At 42.6% G+C, this 18,939-nt stretch overlaps 1 protein-coding gene across 4 annotated transcripts in view; it reads right to left on the bottom strand.

The window, feature by feature from the left end:
* The window catches only part of SHANK2 (SH3 and multiple ankyrin repeat domains 2), a 271,165-nt gene that overhangs the window by 15,891 nt on the left and 236,335 nt on the right, over window positions 1-18,939 (bottom strand). For 2 of the 4 annotated variants that reach the window (XM_063158209.1, XM_063158211.1), the window contains 4 exons: window positions 18,044-18,064; window positions 1,417-1,476; window positions 1,056-1,180; window positions 461-572 (listed from right to left, as the gene is read on the bottom strand). In XM_063158209.1, coding sequence (XP_063014279.1) covers window positions 461-572; window positions 1,056-1,180; window positions 1,417-1,476; window positions 18,044-18,064 — 318 coding nt within the window. The remainder of the gene's footprint in view (window positions 1-460; window positions 573-1,055; window positions 1,181-1,416; window positions 1,477-18,043; window positions 18,065-18,939) is intronic. The other 2 variants (XM_063158212.1, XM_063158210.1) reach the window with 2 other exon arrangements.

The raw sequence follows: 18,939 nt of genomic DNA on the forward strand, positions 1-18,939 counted from the left end.
CAAGAACAAAGAAAGCAAATTTGGTCTGCTCTTTGTTTCTTTGTTGTAAAAACATCTATTGCCATCATTTCACATGAAAGAAAAGGTGAATTTTAGTCCATTTGATCAACAGGATGTCTTTGTAAACTACACAGCATTACAATGCTTTAACCTCAATAACAAGGGAAAAAAAGGATCATATTTTGCCCTAACATTTTGCAAAAGGCTTGTACTGATCTCCTTTTTTTTGTCCTTGTTGGAGGGAACATTCTAAAGAAAATAACCAAATTATAATTCCATACTTGCCAAATGCGGAAATCACATCACCTTACACACAAACTTCTTTTCTCATGAGCTTTGTATAAAGATTAAACAGCAACTCACTGGGGTAAAGATGCTGGAGGAACACACTTTAGGAAAGAACCAAAGTTACTAAAAGTATGCCATTAATGAACAAAACCATACAAGAGAGGCATTTTACCTATAGATTTTTGTCTTCTCATTGTACCCCGAGGTATACCCAGAAAAGGACCTTGAGGGCTCCCTGGGACAGTGGGTGTCATCACAGCAATACCCTGTCTCTCATACATGGACTACAAAAGAGCAAACAGAAACCCCAACAGCATTAAAGCATGAAAGTCTCTCCCATGTGGAAATAATGCCTTATCCATTACCCCTTTCACTGAGAATTCTTATGGAAAAGAATGAATCTGGGGTTATTTCTGGGGAGGAGGTGGAGAGAAAGGGAAGGCTGGGCTTTGTTTAGACATTCATGAAAGGACAGCAGCTGTAAGTGGAGTGTGTTGATATTATTTACAAGGCAACAGCTTAAGGTGGGTTATGGAAAAGTATGTCCAAAATGCAACAAAACCATATTTTAATTTTTTTTACCTGCAAAGTTTTGTAAGATTAAATTCTGCACTTGAATGATGCAATTTCAGAGTTCTGGCATTTAATTTTTAGTATGTGCTATAGTATTAATGTCAATTATTCCCTTACAAAGCATTGGGCATTATTTAATCAAGGAATTAGATACATAAGTAGGAATAAAGCAGTGCTTTGTGGCTCCCACTCACATTCATATCTGAAGGAAAACATCTACTAGAAGGCCGCTGTTTTATAGTTGCCACTCTGGAGTCCACAGTTGCATTGTCTGCAATTCTTGATGGCTTGGAAACTGGCACTATTTCATCCACCTTATCTGTAATATAAAAGCATTCAGTAAAATAAATATCACTTGTTCAAAGAACTGGAAAAGTTAAGTATTGCAAGGTCAAAGGAAGAGATTTACTTTTCAAAAAATGCAAAGAAAAAGTTTTTTTGGCATTTTAACAAGGCAACGCTTGAGCATCATAAGTCGTGCAAGCCGAGCACTTTTTATTGCTGCTACATAACATGCATGCTTTAGTTTTAAGCCTGCATGCATTTAATGTTTACTTAGTGTGACTCGAAAAACAATCCTCTTCTTCAAACCTTCAAAATGTGAAGGGAGAATATCTATATAGAAATGGAAAGAAGACCTTTAGAAATAGTGAATCCGTAGAGCACTGTTTCAAATAGAGATAAGCAGACTGTACTTAGTCATCAGAATTTTCAGTGATATTTTGGACAATAACAAGTACTCCAGAAGTGCTCTTTCATGCCTATGCTCCTTAAATAATAACATCCTGATTTGTTCACACTCTTGGACTTGTAGGCTAGCACTGCTAACTGAATCCTTTGTTTAAATTAAACTTTTATATGCATTTCTGTTGCTTTGGTTTTTTAAAAATTTCTTTTAGTAACTGGACAGTTTGGGAATGCATTTAGTCATGGTCAGAAGTAGACCGAAAATAGGCAAAGTCCAAATCTGAATGAGAACTTCAACATTTGGATTTGGGACTCTGATCTACTGCATGATGTGATGGTAAAATACAGGGATAAGTTTAATCAGGATATTCCAAAGCTGAGTGCTGGTGTTAGCCCCGTCTCCAACTTTGGTCACAAACAAGGTTCATCAGCATTAAATACAAAATGCTACTCCCTCACATGGAAGACCTTGAAGTACAGTATAATCCACTAATTATTGCCTGACAGCTCCTTTGTTCGCCCCTTCTACTGCTATGAAACCAAGGCACAAAGAAATTAAATCACTAGCCCAAGCCACCAGGAGAGTTTGAGTTTGGAATCTCTACTAGAATCCAAACTGGAATCACACCAACACCTTTCCTTGCTACACCTTCCACTGCATTTGCTTGCCTGCATCATGTTAATTTAGAGTCTTTTCCTTTGAAGTTTCACCAAAACTAGGATTAGTTTCATAGCCTGTGGCATTTCTGTGAGTGGAACACCTCAGCCTGGCTCCTAGGCTTCCACAACATGAGTCAGAGCAATGCTACTTTTCAGCAATTAGCTCCATTTCCCAGTTAATTGTTTATTTGCCAAACAAGGATAGTTACTTCATTAGGATACTGCAGACTTGAAAAATCCCCAGGGTTTTGGTGACCTAGAGCTGGTGTTACTACCCCAAGTATTGTATTTAGGGATTTAAATTTTACCTCTCGCTGGAGAGCAGAACACTCAGAACCCTGGATATTGATATGGATGGGAAAAAGGCAGGAGGAAAAGAGCTTTTGATCCCTCTAAACAGTAGATCTGGCTGATGCAAGGATGATATTTTAAACAGGAGAAGAAGAGAGGGAAGAACTTTTAGCCTTCGGGTTAGGAAGAAGGTTGTCCTAGAAGTGGGTATTTCAGTGTCACGGGGGGTCAGGGAGCAGGCAGGAAAGGAAAGGCTGAGCAGCACCAGTAGACTAAACACTGCTGAGAACTGTCTCACAAGAGTAGTGTTGATGTTTCTTTTCAACTGAAGTTAGCATTCAAGTCTTTTCATTGGTCTGCTTTTTTTTTCTTTTTTCTTTTTTTTTTTTTTTTTTTTTTTTTTTGTGGGGTTTAAATCATCCAGTGGAAGGAGAAAAGGAAAAAAATTCTTAAAATTGTCACATGTATTCAAAAATAAAAAACCAAGTTTGTGTCACATTTCATAAGGCTTTTCATAAGGGGATCTATCACCAAGAGCTTCAACTGGGCAGAGATTTCCTCTTAAGGCTCTCCCACCCTTGTTCTCATCCCAGAAGCCAACTAATCTTTGGAAAGAAGGAAGCCTTGGAAACTGAAGCACTCAAAATCTGCACATGAGAAATAGAAATGCACCACGTAAGAAGTGATCCCCTTTATTTTGAACAGACACATGTAGCCAGATACCCATTCAGACAACAAAAAGCTACAGGGAAAAAGTGATGAGGCCATGACAGACACTTGGAAAAGCATGAAAATTTTTGTTGGGGATGAAACATACATACCCTCCAACTGCACTGATTTTGCTAGACAATCCTAGAAGTCAGATCCTAATTTTGGATCTGACCAAAATATCAGTTGGTACCCATTCTTAAAACCATGAGGGAAAAAAAAAACCTGGGTTTTTTTGTGAGTTTGTTGCAGGTTTCTTGTATGTAGACAGGTTTTCAGTCCTTCTCACCCTATGGCTGCTCCCATTTGCCACATTTAGCCAAAGCATCCAGAAATGGGAGAGTAGGGTGGGTTAAAGCTTGAGCTGCTTTGCAAGGAACCCTTTAGGGCTTCCAACGGCAGCACTGCACAGCTTTCTCTTGCTCTACTGCCTTTGGATCAGAAAGCAAAGGTAGAGTGGAACTTGTCATTTTGGAGCTACTACAACAAAAAATGTGAGGCCACAGAAGCAGCCAGCACGTGGAGACTGATCCTAAATGGCGGCAGCTACATGGCGGGTCCTGTGAGAAATATCAAAATCTGAACGCCGGGCCACAACTGCCCAATCCTGCTGGAGTGAAAGCAAGACATGAAACAAAAACATCCTCACTGCCCTATCAAACGTGCTCTTCAGGCCGAGGAAATGGACTGGCTGAACCACAGCTAGCCTCACTCAGACTCACCCCAGAGAAAGAAGATGTGGTGGGCCAAACCTCCACTCGCCTGTGCCTCGACAGCACCAGAGAGCAAACCCCTCCTGCATCCGAACCACACATTCCAAATATACTCCTACTGGAATAATTTGTCAGGCTCACTAATTAGCTCTCCTCCCAGTCTCCTTGTGAGCTCAAATACTCTACAGCATGCATTTCTCATACCAACAAGAGGGGAGGCTCACAAGCTCGTGTTGGAAATACTCTGAGGATAACTTTACAAATAACCCTGACAAAAGAGAGAGAAGAAAGTCACAAAATGGATGCAAAAATTGGCACCTGCTGTGAGGTGTGTCGACAGTGTGGCCCAAAGAAGCCTGCCTCCAATGGGATTTTTTAAAGGAATGCAGCTGGATGAAGGTCAAAAGGAAGGAATGTGGGAAAAGCCTGCACTGGAGTTTGGCCATGCAAGCTGCATTTCCTCCTTGAACCAGTTGTTAAGCAGAGTACAGCCACAAGCACACACGCACACACACTTTTACAGGAGAAGTTTGTGGCTGGCTGGTAGAGTAACAAACTCTGATCTGCTTTGCCCTGAATAACCTCTGCCTCACTGGAAGACAGGGAAGAAGAGTCTATGTCTCACTGGCCAAAGAGCATGGCTCGGTTGTAGTCACAGAAGAGGATTTTTAAGCCTACGATTATTCCCGGGCATTTTCCATAGAAACTGCTCTGCACCTTCCCGAGAAGTTGCAACGGCGTGTTGAGAGTCAAACACAGGAGCCATGCTACACCTGTGAGAACCTGTCCCCACTGCTCCAGGGCCTCCTGGGAGCAGCATCCTTCCAGAGAACTGTCAGGGATACCACATGTAAAAGCCAGTCTGATGCCTCTGCATGCATATAGCAATTTGAGTGCCACTATATTAAATTCCCCCGAGAGAGGCAGCACCAACAGATATAAAGTAATTTATTGCCAAAGTGCATTTCCATCTGCCCTGTTGGGTTACCAATGGGACCCATGCCCTGCTCAGGGTGCCAGCCCTCAGGAAATTGGATGGCCTAAAGGCACAGAAAGTAGTTGTGTTTTATCAAGATGCAGGTCTCGTCTCTGATGAAAAGCTCTTAATCACAGACAGAGTAGCACAGTACCCAACAGCATGTCATGACTTTTACATTCTCAAGAGCTCTGGCTGCTAGGCAAGTTGCTTTTTTCTTTTTTTTTTTTTTTCTTTTTCTTTAATAATTATTATCTGTGATAATTACAGGGGACAGTCTCCTCCTAATAGATTTGTTGCAGGAGATGGCTCTTATCCCCATAGAACACATTGCTTAGTGACTCCTGTTCCGAATACCCAGACTCTCTCAGAGGAAAAAGTATAATGCTGCCCATCAAGCCACCAGATCCATCATCAAATGAACTTTGAAAACGAGAGTCAGGTGCCCAGATAGATCTGGTGGCACATCACTACACAGCCCCCAAAAAGAGAAATATGAGGTATGATCCTGGCAACATTACTTATTGTACGACATAGCCAAGACACGTGGATTAGCTCCACCGAGGGTCTTAGGAAGTGAGCTGGTGAGACCCACAGAGGATAAGAATGGTCATGATCCAATACAGGCTATACCCCAACACCTCAGGCTGGCATGCCAGAAACACCAGGCAAAGACTGATCGAACACAGTTTGGGAGGCGAGTATTGCCAAGACCTCTATACTTACCACCAAGTCCCGCGTGCTTGCTCAGAGGGGGTGGGATAATGGAGAAAGAAAACTCAAAAAACAGCTGCCTCAAGAAATGACTTGTATTTGTAAGAAAAGCAATGAATGCCTGGCACAGAGTAAAAAAATGCTCATATGAAGTTAAAGTGAAAGAACAGAGGCAAATGTTCTTCAAATACCAGCAGCACACATCGTTAACAGTGCAAATATAAACTACAAAATGTTAGACTAATCTAGTCAGCCAGAATACAATGTTAGCCAATGTAGGAAATGGTTGAACTCTGCCACCGATGGCCTTATGGCTAAGAATTAAAAGGACAGGCACATTAAAAAAAACCTCTAAAAATCCTATGGAGTGGTTATTTTTTCTTCCCTCCCCCTTTTGCCTGGCGTGGAGGCATGGGCAGCGAGGCCCTCTCGGTTATGGCTCTCTGCAGCCGGCCACTGCGACAAGGCAGGGTGGCCTGCGGCGGGTCGCGAGAGTCGCTCGTCCCTTCGGCCCCTGGTAAGCACACAGTGGAGGATGCCACTGCGTCCTCACCAGTCCATGTCGAGGCACACGTCAACTCGACATGGGGGGTGGCTCTTTGGGAGATGCGTGTTTCGAGGACCTGCGTCCTCGGCTGCTTGAGGAAAGCTAAAATCTCTGACAGGTAGTTATGGATGGCTCTTGTGGAGGTAGCCACAATGCCCAGCTGCAGCTCCATACGGCCCATGGACTGGGACATGAGACCCATGGACTGTGCATGCTCCCTCTTGATATTTTCCAGCAGCTGCACAATCCTACTGTTGGTTTCCATCAACAGCTTCTCTCCCTCTGTTAGCTGGGGCTGCCCTCTCCAACCCCGATCCCTAGGGACAGGCTCAACACCGCAGCGCTCTTCATTCATCTCATCATTTCCCTCCTCCTCAGGAGAGTCACTTTCAAACTGAGGAGTCCTACTGAGTGACTGATCCCCGGGAGACTGTATGTCCATGGTGCACTCTGGAGTCCGCGCCGGCGTTTGAAATCCCTCAAAATCCTCCCCAACGTTGCTGTGCGTTTCAGATGAGGACAGCGGCCACTGCCAGCTCTCTGTGGTCCTGGCTGGCGAGTCTTCGTCAGAGGCAGGCACCGAGGATTCCTGTTCTTCGGCCGGCGTGGACAGCGAGCTCCCTCGGTGATGGCTGGCTTGCCCCGAGGATCCAGGAACCTCCCCATCTTGCTCCCCAGTGACATCTGGCAATCAAATAGAGGAGCAACAACCACTGTATCTGAGGCCAGGCAGATGGAGGTATCTACATGCATTGGACAACACATAGAAATAAGCCAGTTGGGAAGCCAGAGTGTATGTGTTTGGGCAAACAGAAGGGCGGACTAAAGTTTAGTGACTGCATTGGGCACGTGGCAATTGGCGTCATTAAGCACTTTTGGTCTCAGTGCACACTGTCCTGTACCCAGAACACACACAGCCCTGCTGCATCCCAAGGCAGGAGCTACCAAATTCCCCTCAGCGTGACTGTGACAGGAAATGTCAGTGAACCTAGTGAGAAGCTCACCTATGCACTGCAGTGGTGTCAGTCAGAAATCCCTGGGACGAGCTCAGGGCCAAGGGTCCAATTGAGCTTCCTGGGGTGCCAGATGTGCTCCACCACTGGCTGAGGGCAGCCCTTTGTTGCTCTGAAGCACTGCTGGCTATCTTCACTTTTGTCCGACGTCTCACGTCACCCCACCCAAAATCTCTCCCAAATAACTGCTGCAGCGCGACGGTGGCCGTCCGTGGGGTTATCCCGTGAGCAATGCCCTCCCCAACATTTGCCAGAGTCTCTTTGCTCTCTTCTCCAAACAGTAGGAAATGCTATCTGAGGGCATTGCTCGCCGGGATCTCTTTGTCTCCTGCAAATGAACTGAGTTTTGCCCTCCCCTGGCTACCTCTTCCCTTGCCTGAGGGTGCGTGGTGGAAATCTGGGTGCAAGTGCTTCCCCATGGCAACTCTAGAGAAAAATGCCCTCCCAAAGAGCAGAAAAGGCTCAGGCTTTTGCACCCACAGGAATCACCAGCTCACAACAGAGTGTGATCTACCCAGCTCTGTCCTGCACCTCTCTGCATTATGTGAGGCTATGGCCAGGACTCTGTACACTTTCTGTTACTTCAGATAAAAAAATGAGTCCACTTCTTTTTTTTTTAATTTTTTTTGAGGGGAGCCAATTTGGTCATGAGAAATCACCCTGGGGCAGTGTGGCTGAAGGAGGCAGCCCAAAGCCCAAAGTCCAAAGGCCAAAGCCCTGCATTCCCCACGCTCAGGCAAGGGACAGCTGAGAGAAGCACTGCTCTCTGTAGGGTTGTGACCCAACCAGGCTGCTGCTGGTCACACCATAGTGGCCTGAGTGCCAGATCAATGCTATGCCTACTCTCTGGCATCCCAGCCTTAAAAAAAGCTTTTTGGGTTTTTTTTTTTTTTTAAGGATTAATTTCTGCTTTATGAAATACTGCTCTGCAGACCTCAGTGGAAGCTGTAAGCTTATATCTGCAAGGTGTTGCTGAGGTCATGTTAAACCACACTTTTGGTTCTGTTTATGAATCAGGGCAGGGTTTTGTTTGATTTTTTTATTATTATTTTATGTGAAATATAATGAAATGAAAAGCTTTTTCTGACAGACCCAAGGATCCCTCCTCCTATATCTCAATCCCTGTCTACCACAGTGTGGTACTCATTATTTCTACACCTGTGTGCCTACAATATTATGGTGCTCTAAAAGGGATTCTGTGTGACTTCATTGAATCATTACTTTTAAGTGCTAAAATAATGGATATTATTCGTGTATTTAGCATATTCACTACTTCAAAGTATTCACATTCAAAGTATTCATATTCTCTCTGCGTCTGGCTGGACTGTCCAGTTGCATGTTTTATGGAAAGTGAAGATGAAATTGTATTTGTAAAAGGCATGAGCTCCTTATGGAAATGAATTCTAGGGACAAACTATCATGCAATCATTGGCTCTTCCACTCCATGGAGGTTTGAAAGGGACTATATATCACCCTAACTAAGAACTGGTTCTTTCTTGGATATTCTTCTCCTGCTTTGTCTAATACAGCCATAGCTGCATTCCTTCATTAGCAAAGCTGTCTTAACAACTACAGTGTAGGATCATGAAATGATTTCTCAGCATTTTCCTATTTGAGTACACATGAAAAAAAAAAGAACAAAAAAACAGGGGACCTAATTTTACCACACAAAGCAAACACACACTTCAATTAAAGTCTATGGAATCGGAGTGAGGTAAGGGATCATAAATACTCATTCTGGTAGAGCCACTGGTCATACTGAATGTCTTGGCATTTCTTTTTACATGTCAACAGAAAATTCTCCATATTTAAAAACCCCATTTAGCTGGCAAGTGTTCTAAACAGAGCCCACCTAACAACTGGTAAGTAGTAGAAACAAACTATACTGGAAGTCAAAAACAGAAGCAAAACGAAATCAATAACCTCCAAACTCCACACTGATTAATGAATACTTCTGTAAATGGTATCACTGTCTAATTTCTTCAGACTCAGAGGGACCAGAATACCTTTGTTATTTGTGCATGTCTACACATTTGCCAGAGGCAAATTGCCAGAGAAAAATTTCTCTGAAAAATCGCAGTAAGAAATTTTTGCAAAATTCCTTCTGTCCTATCAAATGTTACCACTTGCCATTCTCCCAATCAGTCTTTTCAGCCTTTCAGAGCTGAAAGAACAGCATCTGGCAATCGGTGACCAATGACACAAATGACAAAAAAGCAAAGAGTCTGTGAAAACTCCTAGGCAGAAGGTTAATTGTGGAAACTCTTGGCGAATACTTCTGAATAATGAATACATGCACAGGCTTTAGGTTAGGTTGGTAAACTTGGCTGGCAATGAGAAGGAGGAACAACCATCACTGTTATTATTTGTAACAAGGAGTTCAGCACCTCTCAGCAACTCAGGTTTCTGGAAGCTTTGGGAAGCATTGCCATGGGCATGGGGAACCGAGGGTGTGTTACAGGCATGGCCCTCCACAAACTTTCCTTCACTAAGGAGCAATCATGGGAAAATTACTTGGAGGCCACTGGCTGACACCACCTGGATGAACATGTGAGTCTCTGCCCAAGAAATCCATTCCTTGGTGGCCAAAAGTCACCCTGAATTCTGGGTGGATCCTGGTCAGGTTGGTTACACCAGTGCCTAGGCTGGGGCTGTGGGAGAGGTGTGCCAGGCACAGCAGGGGCACTGCAAAGCTGGCTTCAGCCAGAAACCACCCTTATGTTTGAACAGCTGTCAGGGTGACCTCAACTAACTGCCTTTAACTCCTTAGAAAAGGGGCCACTTCCAAAAAAAGAGAAAGAGAGAGGCCACTACAATGTGAAGTCAAAATTGGCCATGGATCAAAGCATGCACCAACATGGCTGACCTCACCTTGTTAATTTGCTTTAAAAAGAAGAGGTCTCTTTCTTTTCAAGCTTTAAATAGAGTGGGTACAAAGAAGCACAGCTGGCTTCCTTGGGTGTGAATGAAAGGGAAGAGGTCAGATTCCCTGACCTTTCTAGCAGTTTCCACCTGACACACCATTCCTACATGCAGCATTTTGCTCACAGTGATAGATATGACTTACAGGCAAAATAGGTCACTTCTGTCTTTTCCAGGTATCTTTATACCAAGTGATAGCAGTCATCAGACCTGCAGCCTCCAAGGTTCATGTTCCTAACCTCATGTCCCTTGCTCTGCTGGGGCAGGACTTCCGTCTCCATCCTTAAATGGCTGAGGAAGGGACTCAGGGAGGAGCATGCAAATGTGCTAAAGGGAGCAGAAACATCTCGAAGCCAGCGACCCACTGCACTTCAGCTTTAGTGTTTGATCACTGTGGGTACTGTGCAGCTGTTTCCAAAAGCCTCCTGGGATTCACAGGTTTCTGAAGGCTGTTTTTTGTTTTACCTCAGTGACTCTGCTGTGTTTAGGGAAAAAAAAAAAAGAGATCTGCTATTGAGGGGGTCCATGCAATAGGAACTGGTGAGACTCCACCAAAGTCCTGGCTATCTCCCTTTCTCCCCTGTTGGACAGGTTCTCTGTTTCTGCAGAGGAGCAGAATCTGCCAGACAGATTATCTGGTCCTGCTGCCTATGCAGGTGATTCCCCTGGGCTGACACAGAGCCTGGTCTGACGTGGTGGATGAGCAGGTGCTCCTGGAGGCCACAGGAGAGCTGCTCTAGGTGTGCCTGCAGGGGAGAGTTGTGGTTTGCCCCATCCTGCCCTGAGCATGCTGATCAAAGCCAAGTTTATTCCAGCCTTTAGGTACATGAATATGTCCATTATTTTGGAGCACTGCTATTCCGTGCTATTCCTTGCACAACAACGTTCATCACCACTGAGAGTCCTTTGTGTTGGTCATTAGGCATTTTTAGGATTGTAGCAATTACTGGGTTGAGATACACAGAGAATTACTGAGTGGTTGATTCAGCTGCAGGGGTAGAGGACTGAGACAGAGGCCAAGAACAGAGCAGGGCTTTGGATATACACAAACTTTAGAGACATCAGAAGTATTTCTTTAACTTTTGGTCACTGAAGAACATTTGAGATTTATGCCTGTGTTGTGCCTTACCTGCCACTTGGACTGGCAGCTGATCCCTCCCCTGAGATGTGCTGCTCTCTTTAAGAAGCCCTCCTTTTGAAATCCCACCATTCCTGTTTCACCTCTGCTACCGGGTCGTTGCCTTTTCTTTCCATTATCTTTCCTTTTCAGCCTGCCCACCAGCGGAGCTGCACGGGAGGGCTGGGGCAGGCACCGTCTCTTCCTGCTGACAGACAGGTGGCTGGAGATGTCCCTTGGCCACAACAAGGGGGCCAGGAGCCCAACAACAGCGGGAACACAGCGGGGGAGCCTCCCGGGCCCTGCCTCTGCTGCTCTGGACCTGGGCCTCTGTCTGTATCTCAGCATCCCTCCTGGGGTGGGTGCATTTCTCAAACTGCTTAGGTACCAAGGTGATAGGTGCCTTGTAAATACCTAAGATAGATACAGACAGAAACTGTACCAGGCGCATTATGCAACACTTCAGACAATGCCAATGGCACCTCGGTGCTGTAGGATCACCCACCTGGTCCAGCATCTGCAGGCAAATACTGGGCACATGCATTTTTCCTTTGGAAAAGTGATGGGAACACAGGACATTCATTCTTCCTTGGTGGCAACAGGTTTGGGCACACAGCCCTGAGTGTCAGGCACTGCACATGCAAGGGTTTTGTTCCATCGCCTCCCCTAAATACGAGTGTGCAGGTTTGGTTTAATTTCCTTCGTTGGCCAATAAAATTTGCTTCCTTGTCAATAATCTGCAAAAACGGGTTACAGGAGCTGCACCAAAACTAAAGGGGTGGTCTTCACATGTGCCCATTTGAAATGCCTTTTAAATATGGCTGTGGTGTTGCTTTCATCTTTTGGATTCATTTTTTTATCCCAATTTATTTTATTTTTAACTACAAGTAGTTTGTTTTTAGCATGAAGACCAGGAGTGATTATGTATATAATTAAGTTTCCATGTCTGGGGGGAAAAAAAGAACAGCATCTAAATCAAGTAGGTGCAATTATTTGCACTGCATTCCTTTTAGGTTTTTGGCACTTCCCATATATATGCCAAAGGCCTTGCCCTGCTTAATTTGTAAAAGAATAGCTGGGAAGTAACTGGATAAAAACTTCAGGGGGAATGTCTGTGGGTGGGAGAGCTACTAAATGACAATTTGGGCAAACAGTGGGTCTGGGGATCTGGGCAAGGCTTTCAGAGAAGCAGATGGACAAAAATTCTGGACCACCTTCACAATGCTAATGGGCAGGTGAGAACCCACTGATTTCAAAAGAGAGCTTGGTCAGAGCACAGGAGTTCATTGATAAAGTTGCTTGGCACAGAAGCAATTTCACCTGACAGCGTCCCTGGGGGAAAAACAGGTGACTCATGTTTGGTTAAAATGGTTAAAAATGGATCTTTGTCTGCTGAGAACAAATGGCTTTCTCTCCAGCTCTTCAAACAGGATCAGATGTGTAAAAATTCATCAAAGACCAAAAGTAGGTAAAGTATAACAAGGCCTTCAACACATCACTGAGCATTTAAAGACTAGCCTTAGCTGAAGCATGGATTCAGAGTAAGAACATTAAAGGTAAAGTTCAAAATCCAAATTAGTTGTTTATGATCAAAATTAGAGGAAAGAAACAACAAGTTCAGCCTACAGCTATTTCCTGTAAATATATAGTTAAAAATATACAGAAATGGAATGACCTGAGTTTTCATGTAGACAATTAGGCTAATCCTCATCAATCTGCCACCACTATATTTTAATCTGGAATTACCTTTTTCCAGCCCCACCCCAAATAAACAATTTGCAGGATTGTGCTTGAATCACAACGCCCAAAGCACACATTTAACCATACTGCGAACAACAGGCAGAGAATATTATTTTAGCAGTCAGTATAATGAGGAAATAATAAAAGCGCTTTGCAATAGAGTCAAACACAAAAGGCACTTGAAACACTTTCCTTCTATGAAAATGAACTAAAAATAATTGTCTGTTCTCTGGGATACTGTAAATTCTACAAAGTACTCTAAAATTAAATAAAATAATAAAATATATAAAATAAATCAACAAAACATAAAAACTTTAGTTACTAACATTAATAATTTAACATTGAGTATCTATAAATACCATTACAAGATTTATGAAAATGCTCTGTAGGTATTCACAATAAAGAGCTCTCAAAACTTTCTTGAAGGAAAGCCTTATTTGTGTTTCTAGGGCTGAAAATAGCTTCACATTATTACACAAGTCACATTTACACATTATAACCACACCATCAAAAGTAATTTTAAGGAAGGCAGAAAACGGATATGTTCAATTTCTTTCTAGAGATATAATTTTCAAGTACCAGCTCTTTAACAGCATGTTCATCATTAAGGAAATAATGATACAGGCATTTAAAATACACCTGCAATGCTGAAGCCTTGCAATTCAGCCTACCTTGAAAGAGGAATGGTCATTGTCTAACAGTGGTTTCTGTTCAAGAACAAAAACAAAGCAGAGAATATAGTCAATACCCACTCCTACCCTGCAAGCCAGGTGGAATTTAAATGGCAACTTGATGTTCTGTTTAAGAGACAGCATTTGAAAATTTGGCCTAGTCACAAAAGAAAGGCAACCAAATCAAAGAAACCAAAAAGAAAGTGGAGGATCTAAGACACAGCATTCTCTGGTCTTACACTTAACTCTCACGCTTCCACACCGAGGGGAAAAACCAAACAAACTATGAGGAATTATCTAAAACAATTTATTTTTAATTAGATCGAAATTAATTAACATGGGTATGTGAACATTTGAAGGAAAAAGGAAAAAAATAGCAGCAAAGGGAGTTTTGAGATGAGGGAGATAAGTCCTTCATCTCCCTGGCTCCTGAAAAAGAGAGAGAACACATTAAAAGTGCTGAAAGAGTTTTCCACTGCCCTAACTGCCATATTGGGAAACACATGCAATTTTAACTGTTCCTCAAGCCCTCATGATTTTGAATATGTGCTTAGATATTAAATTGATAATATCTGAGCATAGTCACACTCACATAAACCAACATATTTAATGTGTCTCTTTGCAAATGCCACAAACCCCACATTTTCTGTAACACTTACAATTCCTTTTCCAACTTCTTTTGTACCATTGTGTTGTTTGGCTGATGCAGAAAGGTTTTGAAAACCTTTTCAATTACAGTCCTGTAGTAAGAAAAACAAGTATCATGACAGGGCACTACATCCTCAAGAATAAGCTTATAAATTCAAAATAATAACAGTGTAGATGGGAATACTCATACAGACTCAAGCAGCCTCTACTCAGGATTCCCAGTGTTTCCAAAATGTTAAAGCATCTCATGAAAGGTAAATCCTGGTCTGAAGAACTCTTTAGTACCAGGAGTTACCTGTTAAGTCTAGATTCTGTGGCACAAATTGCTAATCAGCACGTTGTCAAGTTATTTTTTGAGGAAAACACAGGTTTAGCATTGTTCCCTTTTTGAAACATGCCAATTTTCAATGCTTTGCTCTCACAAAGTGTTTTACAAGTACTTCTATTATAGCCATGGTCCTAATCCTACACTTACACTGCTGTGGACTCCCCAAGTTACACTACAAGCCATAAAATCTGCAGCCCTGCTGCACCAGCCACAAATGGGGCTGGCATTTCTTCACACAGACTTGACAAATTCCACCCAGAGTCACTGCTTTCTGCCTGAGATAAATGACAACCCGATGACAACCTCTTCCTCATTACTACACTGCCACTTCATTAGAATTTCAAATATGTAATGTGAATCAATTACTTACAAGGGATAACCTTCAAGAATTCTTCATGAAGCCTGATGCCTTTTGCTCTCATCTTCTGAAACAGTGTCTGGCGGAGATCTGAAAACCTTCTTCCTGCAGAGAAGTGCTGCAGGTGCTGGGAGCTACCTCAGGAGCTGCCGTGGTGATTGCTGTAAAAGTTGCTTTGGTGGTATTCCCATTGTTCCCTGCAGACAAATCTCCATCATCAACTCCACCACAGTGAAATAAAGAGAGTGAGTTTTGAACCCAGACGGCTTTGGGAGTGGTCTCTTCAAACAGAACAGAACACTGTGAGCTAATCCACTGCTTGGCATTCATTTATATGTATTTGCTCTGCAATTTCATTGTTTCAGATGCCATTGGAAGGTGCCACCTTTGAAACAATGGACAACAGGAATGGGATGAAGTGGGAATGCTTATTGCAGACAGAGCTAATAATATTTCTTTTGAATGCCATCAACTGATATTTTTCTATTCAAATGCCGGTCAGACTTGATGCCAGGTAACAATATTCTGTGTTGATGATACCACAGTTACTGTGTATCTGTGAGGTGGTGATAGAATCTAAACCCTTCAAAGGAGAAAATCCTTTATTTGTAGTTGGCACTGCAGCCCACACCAAAGCCCAAAGACCAGGACCAACACACATACTTTATCAGTATATGGTATATATCAATATTTTATATTGATTACCATATCAAATCTAAGAACAAACAGCACCACCCCAGCTCACAACTGACACCCATGTGACACTGCCAGCAGATTATTTACTAATGCAGAAGGATTATTTGTCATTTCCATTTCGCTGTGGAAATTTAACCTGCTCTGTTCTTCACTTTGTCCTTTCTCTTAGAGGATTTTATATTAGGTATTTTAAAATTCAACACTGTCCACTTCAGCTTTCACTGAAAATCCCAAATTACTCACTAAATCAAACCCATTTCCTGGCAGCAAAGAAAGCTGAGGAGCAGGAAACTTTTAAATCATGTATCTAGACATTTAAAGATCTTAGCTTATGGATGTGTTCCTTAAGGATCATATAATTTTCAAATTCTCCCTCCACAAGGAGTTATTCATAAGTCAAAGCAAAAACTGAAGGAAAAGCCATTTAAAACCAAGCTCTCCACCAGCTGCATAAACTTATTATGAACAGAGTTAAAGTTTTAAAATACTAATTTTGAAGCTCTAATGACACCTATTTTCCTGTCAATGATGAAAATTATGACCTCAAATTTTTTCTTTAATCTTTCATTTTCAGAGTGTTTTCGAACCTTCATTTCAATTTGCTGCAGGAATATCCTGGTTACTGTTCAGTATTAATGGAATCACATCTTAAGTGCTGCCTCCAACAAGTTGCTGCTACAACTCTTGGTTTACACATTGCCATAACTTACTCATACAACGGTTCTTGGAAAACTACAAGGCACAGGAAAGAAGAACACCTCTCCCCCATCCCAGGTATCCCACAAAATCCAGAAAGTAATTTGGAAACACAACCCTTCCACACACACATTTCAAGGTTGGAAGCTACCTCTGAGTCAGGCAACTACTGCAAGCAGAAAGTCAGTGGCACAGATGAAGTTAAATTTTAGTTGAATTCATGCTATGTAACTGCAGTAAAATGACAGAACTGCCTATGCCATGCTGATCCAAACCTAAGGATTTTATCACATTTTTACACCCAAATACCCTATCTTCTATCCTGAGTATCAAAAAATACAGCCTATGTCCTGCCCTGCCCTGCCTTTCCCCTGCTTTCCCAATGAACCAGAACTCATCTCCAGAGATAATCAACAAGACCAGTCAGACAAGAACCACAGAAGCCATTATTGTTATCTTAATGCCTCCCTCATCTCTGACCCAGAAAACTGAATTTGTGGTTGACAGAAGACTCTACACAGCAACACAAAGATTTTTTTTATATGCTGCCAAAACATATTTTTCAGTAGCAATGTGGTTTATTTTGTCATAATCTCTGAACAGAGAATAGCAAATATCCCTAGCTGGAACCTCTGCTAACCACCTGAAAGGAAGTCAGGAAAGAGCAGGAAAATAAAAGAGTAGAAAATAACCCAATTCCATCCTATTAAATGTCAAAAAGGAAAAGCTTCCCTGCTGAGAGAAGACACTGCCTAAAGCCTAGATTTCCTTTCCATGACACTGAACCTCATCCAAGAGCAGGACACAGCCTGTTTTTCACCAGCTACCACCCAGGGGCTCAGGGAAGTGGGAGACTCTTCCTTGGGCCAGGCTCCATGAGAAGGTGGAAATGAACAGCCCCTGCTCGGGAGAGCTCACAATCTAGGGAAGAAAAATGACGTACAGGAGCATGGAAAAAGTACAGCTCAACACAAACAAACTCTCTGTACACAAAAATACATTCATGAAAACTGTTAAAATAGCACTGCTATTTCTACCTGCCCCCCTGCCTCGCCATCAGTGCTGGGATGATTGCTCAGTGGGGATCTAGGGAAGGTGGGTCTTTGGGAGAGATTTCAAGGAGAAGGTGGTAGGTGGCCTCATGAATCAGTCCAGGGAGGGCACTCCATGCATACAGGACAGCGTGGAAGATGTTCTACCAGACAGAGCAGCATTTCTGAGGGTGAGAAGCTCAGGTGTGGTGTGCAAGATCCCTGATTCCTGAGCCAGACACAGTGTGGGCGTGGGAGAACGTGTGGCCATTGGGGACACGAGCGGGTCACTAATGTGGGGCTGCACTGGGGGGTCACTGGCCACTAATTCTCTGTGGCTGCCACTCAGCACAGGAACTGTGAGGAGATGAGATGGAAGGGGTTGGAGAAGAGTCGGGTACAGAGAAGGAAAAAAAAGGCAAGGTGAAGGAAAGGAGACAAAAGGAAGAAATGCAGGGGATATTTTCGAATGTGGTCTTCTGTTTGAGTTTCTTAAGTGTGTTTGCAATTTATTAACTAAATAACTAAAAAAACATATACAATAATTAATGTACATTTGACACCATAAAATAAACTGGACCATATGCCAACATTTACATTGTTATTATCCTTCACTATGGAAAGGTGAGAAACAGGTTAAACAAGAGACAAAATGCTTCCCCTTACCCTTCTTCTTCCGTACTGAAGCTTGGAAATAGAAAGGGAAGGAACTGTGAATCAATTCTGAAGGTAATTTTTTTATATGCTAAATCCTCGTCTGTCATTTTGAGTGCAAACATTATCCTTCCCTCTAAGATGTCAGTCTCTCCCTGCTCATCTCTGCTAAACAGATATCTTTCAAACCACAGTAGATAAAATCTGCTTTTGCCAAGCTGTTTATCAGGGTTTATGAGGAATTTCTCCCCTGCAGTTATTAGGGATACATGCAGATTTTTTTTTTCTAAGTTCTTTTTTAAAAGCAGTAATTGGGGCAGCTTATTGATACCAGGGCTGTCAAACTATGACAACATCAGGCATTCCCAAATCTTTGCAGATTGAAATGGAAAGGAATCATTAGCACACTGCCATTTTTTGGATTAATTAATTTCAAAGAGAATAGCTCAGATGGTCAGCTCTGTATTGTGAAGAACAGAATAGCTCAAAACATGTCAATAAATCTGTAAGTAGGGTTCGGAGCCAGGCAAAGGAAGTGACTCTAATGACTGCAAGATGGATCATTAAAAAAAAATTATGTTTACCTTAGCTAGAAGATATTACAAAACTATGCATTCTAAGGGAAAACAAATGGGGATTTTCTATTTACATTTTTCTTCTACTACATAACAAGGGACAGTCAATAAAATTAAATGCATCACATTCAAAACCAATAAAAAGGAAATACATCTGTACACAGCACATAATTAGCCCGTGGGGTTCTTTGTCACTAGACATTATTGAGACCACGAGCTTCTCCAGCTCAGGAAAAAGGGTTACACATAGGTATTGATGAGAACATCCACAGTGCTCATTTATAGGTTCTTCCTATTTGCTTTGCCCATATATGGCATGAAAGGAATGCTCAT

The sequence above is a fragment of the Melospiza melodia genome, chromosome 6, assembly GCF_035770615.1.
Source record: "Melospiza melodia melodia isolate bMelMel2 chromosome 6, bMelMel2.pri, whole genome shotgun sequence".
Lineage (NCBI taxonomy): Eukaryota > Metazoa > Chordata > Aves > Passeriformes > Passerellidae > Melospiza > Melospiza melodia.